Genomic DNA, 21,991 nt, shown 5'->3' with positions numbered 1-21,991 from the left:
TCCCTCAGCTGGCAGCCAGAGTCAACACCCTGCAGGTTGTCATTTGTGATGTGGGCATGTATAGGAGGCTGTTAAGCTGTCACAGCTGTCATCATGCTTACGTCCAGCTCTGATAAGAGGTGCTTAGTGTGACTCACTCTTTTATTCGCCCTACATCCCTCTGTTTACCTCCGTCACTTATTTCTTCTTCACGGTGGTGTTGTGTAGTTAAGCTTCTCGCCGCCTCCACCAAATGACACAGATCCACAAATATCTGCTCTTTTCCTTGACTGACCCGTTACGTGGACCATCAAAGAGCTTATTTCGCCATGGACCTGTAATTTATCACAGTATGACGAATGCTAATTTGCTCTTAAAGCCAGCTCTGGACTAATGACAGCTCCGGTCTCATATTAATCACAGAGAGAAGAACAAGAAGAAGATAAATTTCTTTATTTCTCCCTGTATGAGTCATAATTTGTACAAATAAAGGAAGAATACTCTGTATATATAAAAGATAAAATTATAAATGTGTGAATAGAAAATACTTGTTTTTGTCATAATGCTGCCACCCAGTGGCTCATTAGAGGAACTAACCATTCAGTCCGTGTGTTGAGGCAGCAGCCCGAGAGAGAGGACTCTGAGATGAGGTTGCTCTATAACCTGATCTTTAGGAATACATGAGTAGCAACATGTCAATACTGGGATGTTACTAAAGCCTTATACACCTCCCTCCACCTGCCCTGTCCGCTTCTTTTTTTTCCCCCCATTTCTCGGGCTGCATCTTTGATCTTTGGCAAGGTTACACATTGGAGGAGGCCAGGCAGGGGGCGTCCGGTGAGGAGAAAAAGTCGCAGAAGCCCTCCTCGGACAGGTGTCCATACTCGTTGTTGTAGAAGGTCTGCCCTGACAGCTGGCTGAAGAAGTTGGGACGGTGCCGGGAGCTGCAGGCGCCGCTGCTTCGGCCCAGGGAACCATGGGAGGCCGTCAGAGGCTCTGTGCTGCTGCTGCTGCCTATACGACTGGGTGCAGATCATACAAACACAGCTGTCAGCGTTATTGTCAAGTGCACCGGCCAAACAAAAAAACAAGTGATTCTAATGACAAGAAGGCCTGATGTGACTTATTCCTCTGACAAGGAGCTGCATTGTTCCAGGAACTATAAGGACACATCAGTGAGCCGTACTATTTTAGTGGCTGACATGTTCCTTCATTACAATAATCATGTGCTCTGTAGTTTATTTTGAGTCCATCCCACACACAAACGCACACCGCTGCTGTGAATACGAGAGCAGTGGTTTTCAGACTGGGGTCCAGAGACCAGGCAGGGCTGCTGAATGGGTTGTTGGGGGGTCCCCAGCTAAAAGAGGAATAAATTAGTGATCCTTAATAGGTCATTTATTGACTTTTTTAATCTTTAAACTGCAAATAAAAAAGTATTACTCAAATAATCACAAGACAAGACAAAATCCCCTCAAATGTGCATCTATTGTGGGGTCCTTGACTTGAATATTTTTGGAGCTTTAGTACAAGAGCATCAAATCCTCCGCTTACAAAAAAAAAACAATCCCGGGACCACTTCCTTCTGTTTGAGCAACTCTGTCAAACACTACCAGTTGTCGTTCCAGGATATGTTTAGCCCAGTGGGCCCAAGATAAACTAAAGGACAAGCCAAAACTTTTCAAGGCACACTTGCATTCACATCCATGCGAAATAGCCTCTGTAAAATGCTGCCTAATCACTCTGCACTCACTTATTTTTGGTTCTGCGGAAGGTTTTTAAAGGATTTGCCTCTGCATTGGAACATGAACCTGAATAATGTACTGATAAAGTACATCAAAAAGGTGTTTGTTACTTATATATTTGCATATTGCAATAATAATTTATAGTGACAGCACACCTGGACTTTCTATTTGTAGCTCATTTTGACAGGTTATGTCTTTAGGAGGAACCAATGGGCTTAAGGCTTGAGTGCCACAGAAGGCAAAAGGTTGTGAGAGACGGACGGTTTCATGAGATGTTTTTCCTATAAATACCAAAAACATAAAACATAACCTTGTCCTTGAAGTGGAACAATACAAACCTTCACCTTCACTCAACAAAAGGCTCTGCTGGTGTCATAAAGCAACCAACAGCAGCCAGAGGTGAGTGCAAACCTTCTGAGACATGTTTTTTGACATCAGTGGTCACGACAAATAAAACTGATGTATATAAATGTGACGTTTCAGAGTAGCTTTCATTTGCAGGTTGCCAGTTTTGATGCTTCTGTCTTGTCGGCTGTTGACAGGTTGTTTACACCACTCTTTTTGCATTCCCAAGGATAGAAAACAACAAGTGTACAGATGGATGTCTTTTGTTTGCGCTCTCACTTGTCCCTGAGTTTCTATGTTATGATGGACATAAGTCAGGTTTTGTCTGGTTTTGTCTCTATTTCAGCTGGTTTTCTGTTCATAAAGGTCGGTTCACATGGTTGTCAGTTACTTGTTAGTTTCCCGCCTTTGTCGCAACTAGAGATTTCATTTTTTCACTCCTTTAAAATCATCCAGGATTTCGTTGTAACACCATATCGCTGTGTAAAACGTGAGTTCGAGCGATGCTGCAGATGTTTCACTTTGTCTCCGACCGGCTTTGATGATTGATGTGAACACTTGGGAGCTGCTCTCACAGTAACTCTTCCTCCTCCACGCTACTCTCAATAGGAGTGAGCTGTTGGATAAATAAGGCCCATTCTTCACTTTTGGCAGTGACCTTTTTGGCTAAGTTGGCTGTTCAGGGCTTTGCTACAATTTGGAAAACTTTGATAGATACAAGTAGGTCTGAATGACTCACACTGCTGTGTACTCCTACTTTACAATGCGTTACACAAGACTCTGAAACATCCATAAAAGTAGCCTTCACTAATACATCTGCATGCTGTTGTTTCATAGTGAGACTAAATAACCGGCTTCTCTCTCCTCTCATCTTTCGGTTTCAGACAGAAATATTGATCACCAGCTTTTGGTATGATTAACCTTTTGGGGACGGCACCCCTGTGCTGATGTTCGATTCTCTCAAATTCCTCCGAGGCCAGAACCATCCCGCTGTCCGTCTGGTTTTCCTGGGAAAGAGACACAGTGGGACATCATGTGAATTAAGTGCCTCCGGCTGACCCCGCTGCTGCTACGTTGCTGAGTGCAGCGACTATTTTTGGTAATTATCTGAGGGGAAGATTTCCAAAGTCGAATGGCATTCGCAAAATGTCAGCAGCCGGTTCACATTTTTTCAACGATCGATGTGGGAGATGAAGAGCTTACTTGAGGAGCCTTCTGTGGGTGCATCTCCAGGGGCAGCTCCTCAAATGTCTTTACTCTGGGCTGGCACATTTTGGAAGGTCCCGCGAACACGCAGCCAGTGAAGGGCACGCAGTTATAATACCTGGTCAGAAAATATAGGAAGGTTTGTCAGATTAAAACATGATAGTCCAGAGCAGGTGGGAATATGGGAACTAAAAGCAGCATATGTTTGAATTTTTAAAATACTTTTAGTTTTTGAAAAAGGTCGACTTTCAGAGTTGTGGTCTGTGGTTTGAAAAGTGATGGTAAATGGAGTTCTTATCGGCAGGATCATTTTCCCTGTTTTTAGAAAAATTTCATGTGTTTAATCAGTTGAAAAAATATTTGCTAATTCAGACGTGCCAACATATCTGGGTAATTTTTCTCATATCACACAAACTATCTCGAGCCTCCCTGTGAGGGTTTCAGACCTCTAGTTTAATAATTGCCCTTCAAGAACAGTCAGTTCTCTAATTCACAATAACAAAATTATGAGTCACCGACTCACAGGCTAGAAAGTAGTACACACTGTGCAAAAGTAATACCAATGGGGCAGGAAACAAGGAGCCTCATACAAAGTTCTTTCTTTCTTTCTTTCTTTCTTTCTTTCTTTCTCTTTGTGCAGATTGTCACCATTCAATGACAACGAAGATGATGTTCTCTATAGTTTGTTCATCAGTCCTTCTCTCAATACTTTTTAACTTTATTTGCTTGCCTGTTTCTCTCAGCCCTCAGCTCTTTGGTTCACACTGAAGATGTTCATGCTAAGAAATGATAACAGATATACTTTTTAACTTACAGTTTCAAAAAAGAAAAGAAAAAAATATACCACAGCTGGGCACGCATCTGTATGCAATCATCTCAAGAACAGACAGAGTGGTACATTTGTTGGGGACTATTTTCAGCTGTGGATTTGGTAGTAAATACTAGTGAGTATTTATGGCAGCGGGGCGGTGTGTGTGTGTTTGTGTGTGTGTGTGTGTGTGAGATCAACTCAAAATAAACTTCACAGTAATTAAGGAACATGTCACCCAGGGCAAGGGTGTAGTTTACTGATGTGTTTTCGTGGTGGCAAGGAAAAACATATATCGGGCCTTGGCTACACCGAATGCCATTCATTAAAAATATCACCGGATGAGGTGATTTGAACATGACAAGTCTCCAGGGTCCAATTTTCTTTTCCTTCCACGGGGTCTTGAAGGACGACAGGAGCAGCTGTAAGTACCTGGCAGGCAGAGTGTTGCAGGCCAGTCTCAGCTCCTCTTCAGATGGAGGCCGTGATGACGCCTGTGAGAAACCATCGTCTTCAGAGCTCTGCGAGTGGTTCAGAGGGACGTAGTCCTTCCCGTCCTGAAGGACATTCAATTTACTATTAAACTCTTTACAAACTAAAAACACCATTTTTTTTTTTTTTGAGAATTCATGCTGCTCCAGCAGTGAACTCACGGGCAGGCTGTTGTCCTGCAGCAGGTCCCCCAGGATCTGCACCAGGGCCGGGAACGTCGGCCTCCCTTTGGGCTCACCGTGCCAGCAGGCCAGCATGATGCCATATCTACCAGCAGAGGGCAGCACCATCACAACAAAGACGACACTATGGTGTTCAGCTGCAAGTTTGCTCTTGTATCGTCTCTTAAATTTAAGTAAGTCTTACAAGTTTTTGATATTTAAGAGCAGATTAATATTTGCTCGATCAAACAAAGGCATTGTCAGCGCTTAAATCTTGTTTGACTGACAGTTTTACTTAAGAGGCAGATGAGTAAGAAAAAGCACATTACATTTCAGGGGAGGCTGTCTCAGGCGATCTCATCCTGACGCCATCTTTCAGTCGTTTGCAGAAGTCTTCATCGATCTGTACTCCAGGGTACGGAGACGCACCTGAGGGTGTGCAAACGGAGGATGAGACATTGATAAACATCTCAGGTTCAGTAATTGTTTGGATAACAATCATGAAGATTTCCTCTGCTTCCAAAAGAATACAGTTCCAACAGAGCAACAGAGACATTTATAAAAACTGCCAACTGAACACCTTCCTTTCTTTTGACTTCTATACGAATGCGGCTTTACAGAAGATGAATTGAGTGTGCTGTGATTTTGTCTTTACCCAGTGAAAAGATTTCCCAGAGGAGAACTCCAAAAGACCACACGTCACTCTGGCTGGTGTAGACTTTGTCAAAGATGCTCTCTGGAGCCATCCACTTCAAAGGCAGACGAGCCTGCGAGAACCAGACACATGTTATACCAGGGTCACATAAACAGACGTGACACCTATGCCTTTAAATGTAATCATTATGTGGGAAAAAGGGAGTTTAATGTTTCCCCACAGTGAATGGGAGATGGATAACAAACGTAAAGCGAGTGTGGGGATGCCGTACGTTGCCTTTCCTGACGTAGTCGGGGTCTTTGTATATGTCTCTGGCCAGGCCGAAGTCACAGATCTTCACGATGTTGCTCTCCGACAGGAGAATGTTCCGCGCTGCCAGGTCTCTGTGGATACACTGTGGATACACACACACGGCCACACATACATCAGAACTCAGCCGACAGGTGTGTGTGCATGTGTGTGTGTGTTTGTGGACTGTTTGCATGCAGCGCTTTCGCCTTGCTTTCCTCTGATGTGTGAATAGCAGAGATGATTTGTAGTAAGTGTAAAGCGAGTTGGCAAATTTAGTAATCTGTTGACTTGAAATCTGTGTGTGTGTGTGTGTGTGTGTGTGTGTGTGTGTGTGTGTGTGTGTGTGTGTGTGTGTGTCTGTGCCAGCTTGTAACTGGGACTGGACTTCGTCTTGGCCCGGCTGAGCTCTGTGGAATCGTTGTAGGAGATCCAACATCCTTCACAAAGCTGTCAAGTAAACAAGCCTACAGGACGACGACGGTTTGAGGGAGTCGCCTAAAGATTATCTGATTACCAGCGGATTTATACGTTAGATAGACTGTGGCAAGACGTCAGCAATGATGGAAATGTAAAAGCATGTTTTGATGGCAGGTGAGTTGTTTCGTAGTGCTGCAATTTTAAATATAATCAAATGTATTAATTTTTTACTTTCTTTCTAATTCAATTCAATTTCACATCTGTATGTAATCATATGTATGTAATTTTTTAAACCTGATATTTCAAATGTTTTATTCTCTTTGTAACTTCATATATTAAATCAAAATTAAATACATTTCAAGTGAACGTGTAGTCTAATATCTTAATTAATTGCCAATATGATTACATTTTTAATCACACTCCTTTGTATTAATAACTTTTTTACTTTACTGATGCATATTGATTACCTGACACCTAAATAAGTTCAGGAATATCTAGGCAGCTTTTATCTAGGCAAATGACTTGAAAACTTCTTCTACAACTATAAACATTTATTTTTGTTATTTATGTATTTTTTAATATATCTCTCTATAAAAGCAAGGAATCTCTGTCTGTGTGTATGTGTGTTTCTGTTAGTCAAATATTTCTGCGGATCAGGATCACACTGACCTGAGACTTTCAACATGGCTGCTGCGTGGTTCAGTGGTGTGCATCTAAGCATTTGCTTGGACTGCAATGATACCGTGAAGAAATTATTTCATAACTGCTTTACAAATTCCGCCGAGCATTGTCCACCAGAGCCACCACAGTCACGTGCACACCAGAGCCAATCACTGCACACCGTGGCCACGTGCGCACCAGAGCCAATCACTGCAGAGCTCAAGCCCACGACATACCTGAAGAAACAAGCGGATTTATACCTGCAGCGGCGCGAGCTGGACCGGGATTTTGCCGGCGGTTCGGTCCCGTTCTGTTCTGTGCATCTAAACTGACTGTTGTGGATTAATGAGATTAAACGAGTCCGGACCGAGTCTGTTCGGGTCTGAGGAGATCCGGAGACGCGCGGACAACAAAGTGGAATCGGAATCTGTGGATGTTCATGTGTAGCTAGCCACTAGCTACACGGCCCACCTCCCGAGGCGACGGACCGGACGCATCGGCACGTCCAAAACCGGACCTAGGGTAAATAATGTCTGCCAAGCTTTTTCGCAAACATTGCCGTCACATTTGCTTTGTGTCTGGTGCAGGAAGAAACGGTAAAAACAGGCTTTTGTCACGAAAGTGTCCAAGCAGCAAGTTTGGTTGTTGAGGAACAGGAAGTTGTGGGAGGGACGTAGGTGGATGATTGACAGGCAACTACGGTCGGTGTATAGACAGCGATATTGAGAGTTGAGAGATTTGTGACATTTAGCGTGTTTGGAGTGTGTAGTTAGTGTGTTATGTAGTGTTTGGTGTAGTGTGTTTAGTGTGTAGTGGAGTCGGTTGTTTGTTTAATGAGTCAGAACAATGAGGAGAAGCTGAATGTGGAGCAGGCAGTGCAGCTCTTCATTCAGCTGGAAGGAGCACAGGCAGACCTGAGCATTGCCTGCATTTAAATGTAAATAATTACATATAACTTCGTAAATGTTTAAAATGTATGCACAAATTTAGCAAACAACAATTTATATTTGCATTATAAGTACAAAAAATGGTTTGTTAAACATATTTGTGGTTTTCACAGTAAAAAACTCTCCACTTTTTCTACTCGGATTTTATGTTTGTTTTTTTTGTGATTTTAGGTCCATTGTGTTAATACAGTATGTCAAAATAAAAAATAACTGTACAGTCAAACATGTGAGGTTGTGCTGAAAATAATGACACCAAGTAAATAGTTTTTAAGGTGAAATATAATGGCAAAATCAAAAATAGTCAAAAACGGCCAATTATACCCTGGAATATCGTATTTCACAACAAACCTAAATATCCCTGACGTCCCACCTTCAAACACAGCCTCATTTGGCCATCCATGAAAAAGCTACTTAACCTCCCACATTTTTATAGGAATACACTTTTCTTACGGGCACTGCACTAGTATATACAAAATTATCATAATTTCCACCATTTTGGACAGCAATAAAGCATTTAATGTGGAAAAGGACACCGAATGTTGACTCTTGTATGCTCCTGTGACTGAAACCTCATAGAACAAATAATTTATTTTTCTATCCACAGTTTGTTTTGTAGCTGCGAGTGGTGCCGTTTTAGGAGTATAATTAGTTTTGTCACTTCTACTGAATAAACACCCCCCACAGTCAGGACCTGAATACATTAGTATGCAGTATGGAATCTTGCCACAGCTCTAGTTTATTGTCACGCGATTAATTAACGAGCGCAAAGGCCTGAAAAGCTGAATGATCCAGGCTACAACCTGCTGCCCATGAGACCGACTCCTGGTGACAATTAAACGCAGCTCAGTCACTAATTGACTGTGTAAAAATGTTGACAATTAACCTTTCTGGAGGCCAGGAACTCCATCCCACGAGCCACCTGGAAGCTGTAGCAAATGAGGTCTTCTATCGTCAGAGGAGTTTTCCACAAGTCCTCCACTGCAGACAGAAGACGAGGGGAAAGGGCAGTCATGGAAAGAAAAAAAAAAACAATCGTAACAACACAAAGTGTTAATAGTATTAAATTTACTCTTCAGACTCACTTTTCTCCACGGCAGGATTCTGAGCGGGCGCGCTGGATGATGGACTCTGAGGGGCGGTGAGCGTGGAGGAGGAGGGAGAAGGTGAACGACGAGCCCTTTGGTCCATCTGGCCGGCCTCGATCATCCGTCTCACCTGGCTCTGAGTTTTAGGAGAGCGATCCTGCGCGAGGGAAACAATTCAGGTTCAAAAAAAGAGTCATAAAATACACAGATGTTAAAAAAATAAGTTTGGAATCGCCTTCGAGCTCGAGTCAGTCCGCTCAGGTGGTTGAGAGGACTACTCACTATTTCAGAACGGTCTTTAGTGCTTTTAGGTTGCAGAAAGTATATAACAGCATTCTCTCCAGTGGTGCATCATTGAATCATTCCTCTTACGATTCAAAATGTAAATGCTTCACGCATCCAAAACAGAAAAATATCAACTATACTGAAGTGAATATGATTCTTTCTCTGGATTGAGCTGCAGACACATTATCACAGCAGGACACACACAGATATAAAAGTGTAGATGCCAGTTCAGTCTCTGTAGTGTTTCTGGATACCCTGTACGGGAGGAAGAACTCTCTCTTGGCCCGGAGGAAGTTGGACAGGTTCCCGTACTTGCAGTATTCCACTATCACCATCAGCGGACCTGATGACACAGACAATTGATTTATTGTGTTATCATGACAGTACAGTAATAGAACATCCACAAATGTTTCAGCACACTTCACAACGCTGTTTTCTCTCTCGTCGAAATGATGACTCTCGTTCAGGAGCCAGCGAGAGCGGCTTTTTTTTTTTTTTTTTTCCTGAAAGCATTTCCTGCCCGACGTTAGCTCCGAGGCAAAATGCTGCTTTTGTTTAGGGGTAAACATTTTCAGATGTTCGCCCCTCAGAAATGTGCTCGGTAGGTCAAATTGATATATGGACATAAAATTAAGGGTGTCACAGAAAAACAGAGGCAGCTGTTTGCTCAAGATGTTGTGTGGAAGCTGCGGGGGGTAGACAAATTAATGTTTACAGCTCCTAGAAAAGGAATTCCACTGGACAGCAGAACTAAAAGAGATCATCTGTGCACAGACTGCAGGTGTTTGTTTCTGCAAACAACAATGATCTACACAAATTTAGATTTCAAAAGCCACGGGAAACACATTTTTCAAAGAGTTACAGAGAACAATGTTCAAATATCGAAACCGATAAGCAATCTTTAAGGCATGTTACAGCCGATTAACCAGAACTCTTCATAATGTGCAAATAAAAAATGTTTTAAACACACACAAATGAAATGTAAGACAGTATAAATCTGCCCTCACCGTTCGGTTTAGTGCAGGCCCCTAACAGGTTCACCACATTCAGATGGTGACCGATGTGAATCAGTATCTTCAGCTCCGACATCAAGGCCTTATGCTCGCTGGCTGTGGCTCCGTCTGACACAAACACCCACAGAGTGAACATCGTGCTCGAAACACTTCCTGCTGTTTACTTTTTCATATATCAAAACTACTTCAGATTTGTACATCAGCGGCGTCTTAGTAAGTTTTCCAACAACACTTGTATGCAGTGCACATGCGGAGCGATTCTCACCCTTCAGCATCTTGACAGCCACCGTGTCCAAACTGTTGCTCTTGCTGATGCCGTAGATCGAAGCCTCAATTACTTTCCCAAAGGCACCGTGGCCTAAAACCTTCCCTATGCCAGGAGAAAGAAACAGAGACACCAGTGAATATCCTTGCCCATTGATCTCTGCAGACTTGTTTTCTTTAGTCTCACTGGAATACACAAACAGTTGTGGTTGGGAGCGGATGCAAAATGTAAATGCATCTGGCATCCATATAGACGTAGGGGGAAGAAATAGAATCTCAAGCGCAGCATTTGGAAACAACATGTCGCCGTGAGTCCCTCTCGTGGAGCAGATGCTTTCCATCTGGGCGTTTATCAAAAGCTGTGCTGGGAATGAGCGCATATTTAACATTAGCACTTTACTTGGCAGCACTTTGCCTGGCTGGCTGCTGTCCATACTCATGCCATTAAGGATTCTGGAAATGGAAAACTAATTCAGTTTCATCCATCTATTCACTCTCATCCCCTGCGTATATATATTCCTCCCTCCCGTTCACCCGTTTATCTCACCATCCACCCTTCCCAACCCCGATGGCTCACCCAATCGGAGTCTCTCTCTGGAGATCTCCCACTGCGAGGAGTCGTAAGGCAGGTATTCACACTGCTCATCCAGAGGCACCTCCCCCGGGTCCATGATGATCGATAGATAGCCTGTCTTTATGTCGGCCGGGTTAACCTGAAGTTCAGAGAGAAGAAAGGGGTTGATGTAAGGTGAAGAGGTGCTGAGGAGGATACGGTAAATGAAGTGCTGGAGATGTGGCACAAAACTAAAAACACTGAGCCGAGATGGAAAAGAAATGAAACATCTAATCCATTACCACACTTAGGAAGAAAAAAGCTGATTTATCACAATGGGTGACTCAAACATGGTTTTGAGATCAATCTGTACGCAAGAGCTTTTTTGTGAAGCTCCAGGAAATGTTGACTTTTTGCACAAAATTTCCATCCACTGGCTATTGAAAAGCGCATTACACTAAAAACTACCCTTTTAATGTGGGATGGCTTTCAGGGCCGGCTGCAAATAGCAAATATGCCGGTGTTGCCTGGGTACTGATGGGGAGACCTCGTATCGAAAAGCACTGCACAGCCATCACGTCGATAAGCCTACAATGACGGCACTGCCAGAATGTATGTATTATAAGAAGATGCTCATTACATCTGCAGTCTCTGGTTTTAAATGTACATTTATGCGCAGCAGGTACCTTTATTACTTTCGTGCCTTATTTTTACCTAATTGAAGGATCAGTTCAGGTAAAAAATTTAAATTCATTCGTTATCTGGTCATCCCCGTGCCAGCGTGTCAGATGAAGGTTTTTTTGTGGGGGGATGTCGGTGGGTTCCTGTAATCTTTGGGGCTTTGTCTATTTTCACCTCTCAGCTCATTAAACTGTCTGCTGCTTTTAAAGGGTTAAAGCTGTTGAGAGGAGCTCGCCTGATGCGACTCGCTCACAGTGGAGGGCAGCCCAGAGGCCACAAGTGAACAAGGGAGCAAGAGACAAAAAGACAGAGGCACTGTGAAGAGAGAGACGAGATAAAGGTTCATCTCTGCATATCGAGCCGTCTCTAAATTAACTCCGACTCAAGATGTGAAACGCTATGGAGGAGATCTTACTGTGTGACCAAATGAGGAAAAACAAAATGCAATTTGAGCCTCATTAAACACGTGCTTGTCGTTAGGGGCTAACGGACTAATTGGATTCGCTCACAGCAGATATCAGTTACACCCTCGGCGGGTAAATCACAGGCTCTCTTAAAGATCAAGCGGGTCGAGCTCAAACGCCAGTGGACATGTTGTGAGACAGAGGTCAAAGCGCCTCCGTCACGGTCTGCCAGCTTTTTCTCGCACAAACACGCAGACACACGGGGGAAAGCAGAGGCCTCTGACCCGCTTCACATTGCAGAAGATGAGGATGAGCAGGGCCCAGAAGAACACAGCGATGACTCCGGTCCCGATGAGGATTACAATCTCCACGTTGGCCTTATCACTTGAACCTTGACAGGGAGGAAGGAGAAGAAGAATACATATTTGTAAGCGCCTTCTGAGGGAAATTCAAGTGTTATTTTGTGTTTTTTTACACACACACACACACACACACACACACACACACACACACAAACACAAACACACACACACACACACACACACACACACAGGCCCAAACAGGACCTATACACATGCATTATTGTATGGAAATAAAGGAAGGGAGGAAGGATGGAAAGTAGGAAGGAAGAAAGGAAAGAAGGAAAAAGAAGGGAGGAAAGTAGACAGAAACAAAGAAACAAAGAAAGGTCACTCTTAGGTGCAGGTCTACAACAAAAACAACACCCTTTCCTCTGTTGGTTTGAGACTGGGCGGTGTGTGGGGGCCTTTACATTTAATTATTCAGTCTTTGATGGCATTGCTCCTCACCGCCTGTAGGGGGTGCTGCATCACAAACTATCTTTGTTTCAAGCTCCTTACATTAAATCTGTAGGATACCTCAATGTGCTGTAAAGGCAATTTACTCAATCGAGCCATTCATCTTGAGACGCCCCCCGCAATCATTCATTCATTCTGAACACATGCGCCGTGTTCCTGCAGTCGCTGACTTTGATTTGATTGTGGTGAGTAGCACCAAAAAAAAAAAACAAAAGCATAAAAACCTCGGGCTGCAGTGAAAAGCGCAAGAGGTGAATGACTAAAATCCAGACCTTCACATTTTGTGTGACAGGCTGAGAGCTCGAGGGCAGATGTGATTTCAGCCCTGAGTGCACTCGGAAAAAAAAGCACGTCAGCAGTGGTGGATTCAGGTGTCACGACGTGTGTGTGTGTGTGTGTGTGTGTGTGTTTGTGTGGGGGGCTGTCTCACCGATGACCTGGACGGCGGCTGAGGAGTGGACACACCCGCGCTGGTTGCAGGCAGTGCAGGTGTACAGCCCGGCGTCCTCCTCTCTGACCCTCTGGATACTAAGTGTGCGGTTTGAATCCTGCAGCTGGACCCCTGCGAGGAGAGTAATTGGTGACAAACACACACACACACACACAATTCAACAACATTTCTCAAATTCCCCTCACGCCTCTGGAATTCAACCTAAACTAGTCATTTACAATCCTGTCACCCGTGCGGCGACCTGCATGTCCCCGCAGCCTCTCTGACTGAACCCAGAGCATCAGCTGTCACTCAGGCCCGTATCGACTGCCCCTCTTCTCACCTCCCGCCCCCTCATCTCCTTCAGATGTTAAGAAGAGAGACGCACTGAGAGAGCTAATGAGACATGTCCATCGGCCTGCAGGGTTTTATGTGTGTGCGTGTGTGTGTGTGTGTGTGTGTGTGGGTGTATTCTTGTCGCTGTTCTGTTTGATTCAGTAGTCTGAGTGTGTGGGCGAGCTGGTGGGTGGTTCTGTATCTGTGCGTGTTGGCTTCTAATAGCTGGATTGCCATTTATCATGATTGAAACGGGGCAGCATAGAAAAGTGTCAACAAGTGCCTGAAGTTCCTGTTTCTGCTCTTTTTATCAAATGTGAAGTCCTCATAATCTCACTGGAAGACACTAATCCTGCTAAATTAAGGCCCCCAGGTGTAAAACTTCATGAGTAACTGTTGTGCTGTGTGTGTGAGAGGGTTCAGGTGGTTGCCGGGTCGGGTTGGGTGGGCGGGCGGGCTGAGCTGTTGTGTAAGCGCATGCATCACCTGTGTAGGTGTACCCACGCACCTGACATTTGGTGGAGAGGCTGGCTGTCTTTGAACCAGAAGAGGCGGGGCAGCGGCCTGCCCTCCACGTCGCACTCCATCCGCAGGGACTCAGTCACATTCACCGTCTGGTTGGTGAGGCTGCGTTTGTAGCGTGGCGCCTCCAGGGCTACACAAAGAGGACAAAAGACGGAGAAGTGCGTGGAAACGTCGAGATTATGAAGGCATATCATCTCAAGGACTGTAAATGCACATGATATTTACCGAAGGCTCTCAGAGGATTGGGGGGGGAAAAAAAGGACAAAAGTCAAAGAAAACCCATTAAAATGTACATGCAGCCTCCAGGCACTGATGCCAGGTTCCGGCACACGACATGAATGAAGCATGAGTTTGTTTGTGGGTTTCAGCCCTGCAACGACTCAGCACTGTTTTGTTGTTACATATTAAAGCTGCACAAACACCAGGTACTCGTCTCCATCATGTGTATATCAGTCTGCGTGGGCACTTCCACAAGAGTGTGTGTATTTTTAAGCCTGCAGCATCTCAGCGACCCTTGTGTGTTTCCGCTGCCAGGGGTGGAGCTTTCCTCTATAATTAACCCTCTGCGCCGGAGCAATGTTTGTATGTCTGTGTCTGGATCTCTTTTAGCCCTCACCTTTGACAGAGATGTATCTGAACAGACACTGTTTCTCCCCGCTGCGCCTGCTCTGAGCCTCACACACATAATGTCCTTCGTCCTGCAGCCTGACAGAGCCGACGGTGAAGTCCAGGACCCAGCTGTTGGAGGGCTCCTGGAAAGAGAGCTTGCCATCGAGGGCTTTCGCGTAGTTGTGCACGCTCCTGCAGTCCAGCTCCTGGGGCTTGCCGTGCTCGTCCTGCAGGGCCCGAGGGTCGAGGCGGTACCACTGCAGCTGCTCGTAGGTGTAGTTGTCAGCACTGCAGCAGAGGGACACTCTCTCCTGCTCCAGGGGGTTTTCTGAGGGTTGGACGTCCACACTGAACCCCTCAGGGATGGCTTTGAAGACACAGAGAAGGGCAGGCGGAGAGGTTAGGTGACTCAGTGAGACAGATATACACTGGACTGTTATGAAAATGATTCTTTAAAGGGTTTGTTCGGCCCAATTATGAAACTCAATTGAAGTTAAATCCTGTAGCATCTGGTAGTGTTGTTGTTTATATGTGGCGGACCCTGCCACCTTTCTAGCTTCAGTTCATTATGGATAAAATAAATGTTTGTTTTATTACCTCATTAATATTGTAGATATTACAATTCTGAGTTAAAATTTCTTCTCCAAAACTGCATAGTGCCCCTTTAAGTTTATGAAAAACTCAGAATGTAAATAGCCCACTCTCTCATGTGATTCACTGTTCTGAAGTTTATTTCTGAGGCTGTTCTGTAAAGTTTGTTAATAAATAATACAAACCGCAACTTCTGATCAACTCGTATCAATTTCAGGCTTGAAGGTGCAATATGTGAGAATTGGCTACCTGTCGAATTCATACTCCAAACAAATAGGGGCAGCACATCACCAGCATAACCCCCAACTGCTGCTGTAGCTGCCATAAGCTAGTTAGCTTGGTTAACCGTGCAGCTAGCGATCCAAACTGGGAGCTCAGGGCACGAAGAGATTGTTTGTGTTTTCACTGCGAGCACCGGAGCTTTCAGCCGTGACGGGCAGGGGTTAGCTGGTCAGCATACTAAACAAGCTTTGCAGCACGACACAAAGACTTCATGACATCACATTCTGTTGATAATCTCTCTTAACTTTTGAATGTTTTTGACATGAAATTTGTAGTACTAACGTTTGCAAAATCATTTAAGTTAAGTCAACTTTTAAAACGTACTGTGTATCTAGCCAAGCGGAGAGTTTTGGTTTTATATTCCCAGCTTGAGATCTTCTACTTGCATGCCAACAAAAGAGAAGAGAGTGGGATTCCGGTGGTGCTCGCTGCTTTGGAAAGTGACATTTCAAAAATCCAAAAAAGGACTACTCTTTACGCCGCCTAATCCTAACCAAACTTTTGTCATTAGGATTATTTCTTCAGAGCATTATGAGACGATGTGGCCTTGGGCACAGACATGTCAAAGTATTCGCTAATTATTTGCAATTATTTTGGCAGAGAGGCTGTCGAGATTCTCTCCAAACCCTCCTGACCAGCAGATCCACACCGAAACTCCTCCACAGACTCAAAAGCACAATGTAAAACAATGAAAGTCATTAAAAACAACTGTGATTCAGGTTCTGTTGTCTTTGAGCAGGTTAATTTGCAGTCAAACATGCGTTTGCTACTTTGTATTTAATCTTAATGTGCAACTACATGAGAGAGAAATGGACAAAAACATTCAAAATCAGATCAGTTTCAAGTTTACAATATGAAAGGATTAGAAAAACAAGATCAGGACTAATTCTAACCGAGCTCTGTGGCTTTTCAGTGAAAGCAGCCACTTCGAACAGAAGTTTCTAGTCGGGGCCCCGAAACCTGTTCTGCCCCTGGGTGTAATGTGATGTTATTGTAATGGGGTGAAGCTAGAAACCACAGAGACTGTTATCTCCAAACTTTGACAAATGAAACAAAAATGATCTGCATGGCTAAACACTGCTGCAGGGGGATTTTGGGAAATAGGCTTTTAATCACTCTGTGTGTTTTGTGCTCTTTGTTATTGAATTCAGGGTGAATCCCGACCCGACATACTCACTGGTCACATAGAAGTAGATCAGCCGCTCATCTTTCCCAGCTTTGTTCTCAGCAGAGCACTTGTACATGACGGAAACGCTGGCGTTGCGAATCTGCAGCCTGCTCACTATCTGCGAGGCGAGAGAGAAGGTTGGTCGAGACTTGAATTCATCAGGGGGAAACGCGCATTTCTTAAAAAGGAAGTGCAGTCTGCAATCGTGTAATTCTTTTGTGAGCTGACACAGACCAGAGACCAAAGAGGCGAAAGTCCCTCAGGTGTGGGTGAAAAAGCATCAGCGTGTACGTTCCTGAGATGATTTACTTGTATTGTAAATGTGCAAACATGTGTACATGCGCATGTGCCCCTCGCATGTGTGCCTGGATGTGTTTATAAGCAGTCCTCACAGGAAGTCTGCAGAGGAAGGCTGTTCTAAATATTTCTACTGTGGAAATGGCGCTTGATTGACAAATTTTGTTATGGAGCTCAGAATTTGGAACGCTTACATAAAAACGTCGCCATTCACAGATAAGTCCACTTACATAAATGTCTTATATTCTGGGTGACATCCTAATCATATTGTCATTTTTCTCACGGTAAATTGCCATCCGAGATCATATAATCATGCTACAACAGTATTCTCCTCCATGAGATGGTGTGCTTTCACGCAGAATGAAGGTCACGATCAAACAGCTGAAATGAACCTTTTGCCGGCCGTCCACCACCTCGACTGACGTGTCGATAGCCTCGATTTCATTCGCCGCGTCTTCCAAGTTAATATCCTGCCAGTTCTGACAGTCGGCGATCCTGTCACTCCGGCCCTTCCTGTCTCGTCGAACCCTGGAGTGAAACGCAGACACAGTCATGACATGTCCCCTCATTGACATGCACAGCAGAGAGTGGGCAGTGGGGGAGAATTCAGAAGCTCATCGAACCAGACATCCTGAGGTTTTACGAATGTTTTCCCCCTGCACTCCAGATTGCATTTCAGATCCAAACATCAGCTCACCATCCCAAAGCCTAGGCAATTATGCTAAGTGTCCTGGCAACTAATGGAAAAAAACATGGTATCAATTTCTGTTATGACGATCCATAGTGTGAACATGACAGCAGAACTAATGAAACATGAAATGGAATTTTATTTTGCATTTTCTTCTGAGGGCACCGCTCCAGTCTTCTACCTTAAAGCAAAACTCTTGCCAAAATGCAACATAGGCTTTTTTTGTGAATGTATATGAGTCACACCTTCGCGTAAAAGCATAATTACGATGCAGAGGCACTTCTAAGATTTACCGTATTTTCGTTTTCGGGTCAATCTCATTTTCAATGGGAGTGCTAAGGTCACTCCCATGATAGCATCAAAATTGATAGCATCGCTATTTTTAAAACGGTAAGATGGCTCGACACAACATGAAACTTTGCTCGTAGTATCACCAGGGTCTCTACACATGAACACGAGCATTGAGAACATTGTTTGTGTACACAGAGTTTACTAGAAAGAGAGATTTTGGACAACTCACGTTAGCAGATGCTTGTTCCACTAGCCACCGTCCTGCCAGCCACAAGTATTGATCTCCGAATGCGACGTAACATGGAGGACAGTTAAGGTGGACCGCTCCTAAAGCTTAGTTCCATATAAATGCACGAATAATTTGTTGTTTTGTCATTTGCGAAAAACAATATTGACCTTGAAGTTGAAAAAGGATCCTCATATAAGAAACAATACTAAAATCAAAAGCCAGAAAGGTCACGTGAGATATCGCGTCTACAGAAGACAGTAGCGGTCCACCTTAAATCTCCTCCATGTTACATTGCATTCTGAGATCGATACGTCCCGGCTGCCATGATGGCGGCTAGCGGAACAAGCAACTGCTAAGGTGAGTTGTTCAAAAACTTTCTTTTTAGCAAACTCTGTGTACACAAACAATGTTCTCAATGCTCAAGTTCATGTATAGGGACCCTGGTGATACTACGAGCAAAGTTTCATGTTGTGTCGAGCATTCTTAGCATATTAAAAATAATAAATTATGATGCTATCGTAAAAAATGCCCGTAGTAATCCCATTTAAAATGAGCTTGACCCGAAAACGAAAATACAGTAAATCTTAAAAGTGCCTCTTTTGCTGTGCTTTTACACGAAGGTTTGACTCATATACATTCACAAAAAAAGCCTGGGTTGCATTTTGGCGAGAGTTTGCTTTACCAGAAATTAATCAGGGTCAGTTCAGTTTTACTCTCTTCACAGTGTACATACATACTGTATTTCATTAATAAGTAGTACTTATTATTTTCATTTACTTAATGTTAATCAGTCACATTAGACGTAAGCCGAACTGGAGGGCTGGAGTCAAGGTTGAGCCCGCAGTCGCGTGTTTCAGAGTGTTCTACCTATAACAACAGGTATGTCCACATATGTTATTACTCAGTTAATCGAGAATTTAATTGTGTGGCTGAAATAACCTGTTGTGATAACCTCTGACTAACTTATTGTCAGCTAAATTCTGGTCATGACTATTAGAATAAGACGCAGCTGCCCTGATTTTCTTGATAAAAAAAAAAAACTGATAGGATTTTGTTTGCATTGTTGCAGAAGAAAAGCTTTGTGGCAAACACAACTTTGTAATACTTACACGTCGCGATCAGCACGATAATTACAAATGAACAGCACTTTTATGATTTTTAAAACCAAAGTTAGGCTATGAATGAGAGAATTAGGCCGATGCTACCTTTTCGGGCTTTGCTTGAAAAACAGTGTCATCCCTGCAGAGTCTGATGCTCTTTCTTGAGTACATTTACACTTTGCTTTTTGTCCGTAATTAAGGTGCTAGTGTTTCTCCCCCCTAGTTCCAGTCCTTTTGCTGGGCTATGCTATCTGGCAGTAGCTTCATACAGATATGTATGTGTATGTGTACTGATATGAGAGTGATAATGACCTGCTCTCCGATTATCAAGAATGTCAATAAGATCACGTTCCAAAATATCGTTCCTTGTACCTTGGGGGACCTGCTCCCTGTAACCAGACGCTTCACTTTTCCATTTATTTGTACATATTAAGACAAGTAAAGAAACTTTTGTTCACCTTCCATATGTAGTTTATTGTTCATTCGATATCATGAGCTGTTTTTCCGTGTGTCTATGTGGCTGCATACCACTGATAGAGTGATGGACCCCAAGAAGAACAGCCAAAGCGCTGCCGCTCTTCGCCGGCTACTTCGACCCAGACAGATTTATTTGTCCTGCACTATACCTATGTTTGACCATCAGATTAAAAAAAAAGGAAATTCAATTCTTATATATCAGAAAAGGTCAACACAGCCATGCTTCAGTCAGCGCCCGTGAAATGTCACATTAGACCGAACCTGAACTGGAGAGCTGGAGCTTAACTTGAGCCTAACCTGCCGCAGTTGTGTGTTTTTTTCTGAGTGTGCGGCTTATGAGCTACTCTGACGCCTCGTGTCTGCACCCGTGTTGCGTGCCCACATGGAAAGGTCAAGAAGACAGCAATAACTCCGAAAATTAAGCCTTGGAGGAAGATGAATATTACAGAGATACTCAGCTGAAGGAAAAGGAAAATAACGGAAATGTACTGCAAATGGCCGTCCAGAGAATCCATTACGTTGTGATGTGGGAGTCAGCAGAAACGAAGAGCCCAGGGTGATGCCTGGTAATAAGTGTGTGTGTCAGAGTTTATCCCTGTGCATCTGTGTGTGTGTGTGTGTGTGTGTGTGTGTGTGTGTGTGTGTGTGTGTGTGTGTGTGTGATATACAGCACCCTGATGGACTCAAGCAAACTTAGGTGGTTTATGTGCATTTAAGACACATGAATGAGCTGTGTGTGTGCATTACGTGTTTGTCTGTGTATGTCGGGCGGTGAGGCTGCTGTGTGCAAGATGAACCGTGGCGGACCAGCCACAGAGTAACAGGCACATTATTACAGCATGTGGGAGGAAGAGGTTGGACACTGAACAGACACACTTTTCCTTTCGTCTTCTCTTTCCTCTATTTACGTCTCCTCCACCTTCCCCCTAATCTCCGCTCCTTTCATCCACCTCCGCATCTCTTTCTTCATCATCTCCTCCCGCTCCTCTTCTCTCAGAGGCCAGCGGATAATTTCACACTGACCTGTTGGTCCTCACATAACGCTTCACGCTCTGCATCCCACTCCTCTCCTCTTTCCTCTTGGATCAAACCTTATCTTATCCCACACTGGTTACACAGTTTGGAGGGAAAAAAAGTCCTGTGTGTGAGTGTGTGTAACTAGGAGAGAAGTTTTTTTGTTTTTTTTTCTTACAGTCTGCTCTGTGTGCTGTTGAGGACACAAGGACCCCAGGCCCTCCACTGCCAGCTGATGTTGGGAGCCGGGAGACCATAGGCGGTGCATGTTAGCGTCTGGCTGCTGCCGCTGGGGTAAGGACTGGACGGGTCTGCCACTTCTTTCTCGTGGATCTGTGGGGGAACTGGGGAAAAGAAGAGCCAGTAAATAATATTCATAGCTTGCGAACCAATCCCAGTATATACACAATGGGCAGAGCGAGGAAACCCCGGGCTGTATGTCAGTCAGTCATAGGGCAAATGCAAACAGGTAAAAGATCCTAAACAGCTATGAGAAATTTAAGGTCTCCTGGAAATCTTATTTAATTGGACTGTAAGAAAACTAGACCACTAGAAAACTGAGAGGAAAACCTGCCTGGGATAAAGAGAATGTATAAACTTGAAATGTAATCAAGTACAAGGATAAAATGTGCTGAGGTGTGATTACAGTTTCAAATTCCACTTCAAAAGATATGATTGCATCAAAATGGAAGCAAACATAAGTCAACAACAGACAATATGTTTCCATTTTACCATTTTGAAGAGTGCGACAGTATAATTACTAATATCCTCAAAACGTGAAAGGTGTTAAAGTTAAGTTTAAGTTAACCTCATTTGAAGCCAACTTAAAAAAAAGTATGTTGCTTTTTGTCTATTTATGCTAATAATCTATAACTCGGCTAGTTTAAGCTTTGCAGTTTGACCAAGCTGTTTGCTCTGTAATCCTCATCGATATGTGCATGCGTTCACTGCTGCTGTATGTTAAGTTACTTGATAGCCATATCATTATCCTCAGGTTATGTCTATGTGTGAAAAAAGAAATGTTCACGCAATAGCAATTCATTTACACGTGAACTTTGTGTAACTTTGATTAGCACCTAGCAATTACCTTACTAACACCATACAAAGGTCTTATCATTTTCCTTTCTAACAGTGTGGTGATGTTT

The 21,991-nt window shown here is 43.8% G+C and overlaps 1 protein-coding gene across 2 annotated transcripts in view; it reads right to left on the bottom strand.

Moving 5' to 3' along the window:
• Positions 1 to 412: 412 nt before the first annotated feature.
• flt4 (fms related receptor tyrosine kinase 4) overlaps positions 413 to 21,991 on the bottom strand; it is a 63,470-nt gene continuing 41,891 nt past the window's right edge. Inside the window, exons 10-30 of one of the 2 annotated variants that reach the window (XM_030396762.1) lie at positions 21,025 to 21,190; positions 17,440 to 17,575; positions 16,760 to 16,868; positions 14,717 to 15,076; positions 14,084 to 14,230; positions 13,240 to 13,371; positions 12,276 to 12,382; positions 10,931 to 11,066; positions 10,355 to 10,459; positions 10,084 to 10,197; positions 9,331 to 9,419; positions 8,789 to 8,948; positions 8,590 to 8,684; positions 5,663 to 5,785; positions 5,392 to 5,503; positions 5,066 to 5,165; positions 4,737 to 4,842; positions 4,516 to 4,640; positions 3,273 to 3,393; positions 2,991 to 3,076; positions 413 to 1,001 (exon numbers count right to left, since the gene is read on the bottom strand). In XM_030396762.1, the coding sequence (XP_030252622.1) occupies positions 782 to 1,001; positions 2,991 to 3,076; positions 3,273 to 3,393; positions 4,516 to 4,640; positions 4,737 to 4,842; positions 5,066 to 5,165; positions 5,392 to 5,503; positions 5,663 to 5,785; positions 8,590 to 8,684; positions 8,789 to 8,948; positions 9,331 to 9,419; positions 10,084 to 10,197; positions 10,355 to 10,459; positions 10,931 to 11,066; positions 12,276 to 12,382; positions 13,240 to 13,371; positions 14,084 to 14,230; positions 14,717 to 15,076; positions 16,760 to 16,868; positions 17,440 to 17,575; positions 21,025 to 21,190 (2,849 nt within the window). In that variant the 3' untranslated portion in view covers positions 413 to 781. The remainder of the gene's footprint in view (positions 1,002 to 2,990; positions 3,077 to 3,272; positions 3,394 to 4,515; positions 4,641 to 4,736; positions 4,843 to 5,065; positions 5,166 to 5,391; positions 5,504 to 5,662; positions 5,786 to 8,589; positions 8,685 to 8,788; positions 8,949 to 9,330; positions 9,420 to 10,083; positions 10,198 to 10,354; positions 10,460 to 10,930; positions 11,067 to 12,275; positions 12,383 to 13,239; positions 13,372 to 14,083; positions 14,231 to 14,716; positions 15,077 to 16,759; positions 16,869 to 17,439; positions 17,576 to 21,024; positions 21,191 to 21,991) is intronic. The other variant, XM_030396763.1, reaches the window with a different exon arrangement.

This window comes from Sparus aurata, chromosome 18 (genome assembly GCF_900880675.1).
Source record: "Sparus aurata chromosome 18, fSpaAur1.1, whole genome shotgun sequence".
NCBI classification, from domain to species: domain Eukaryota; kingdom Metazoa; phylum Chordata; class Actinopteri; order Spariformes; family Sparidae; genus Sparus; species Sparus aurata.
The sequence above is the reverse complement of the archived record's forward strand: the minus strand, read 5'-3'. Positions and strand labels throughout refer to the sequence as shown.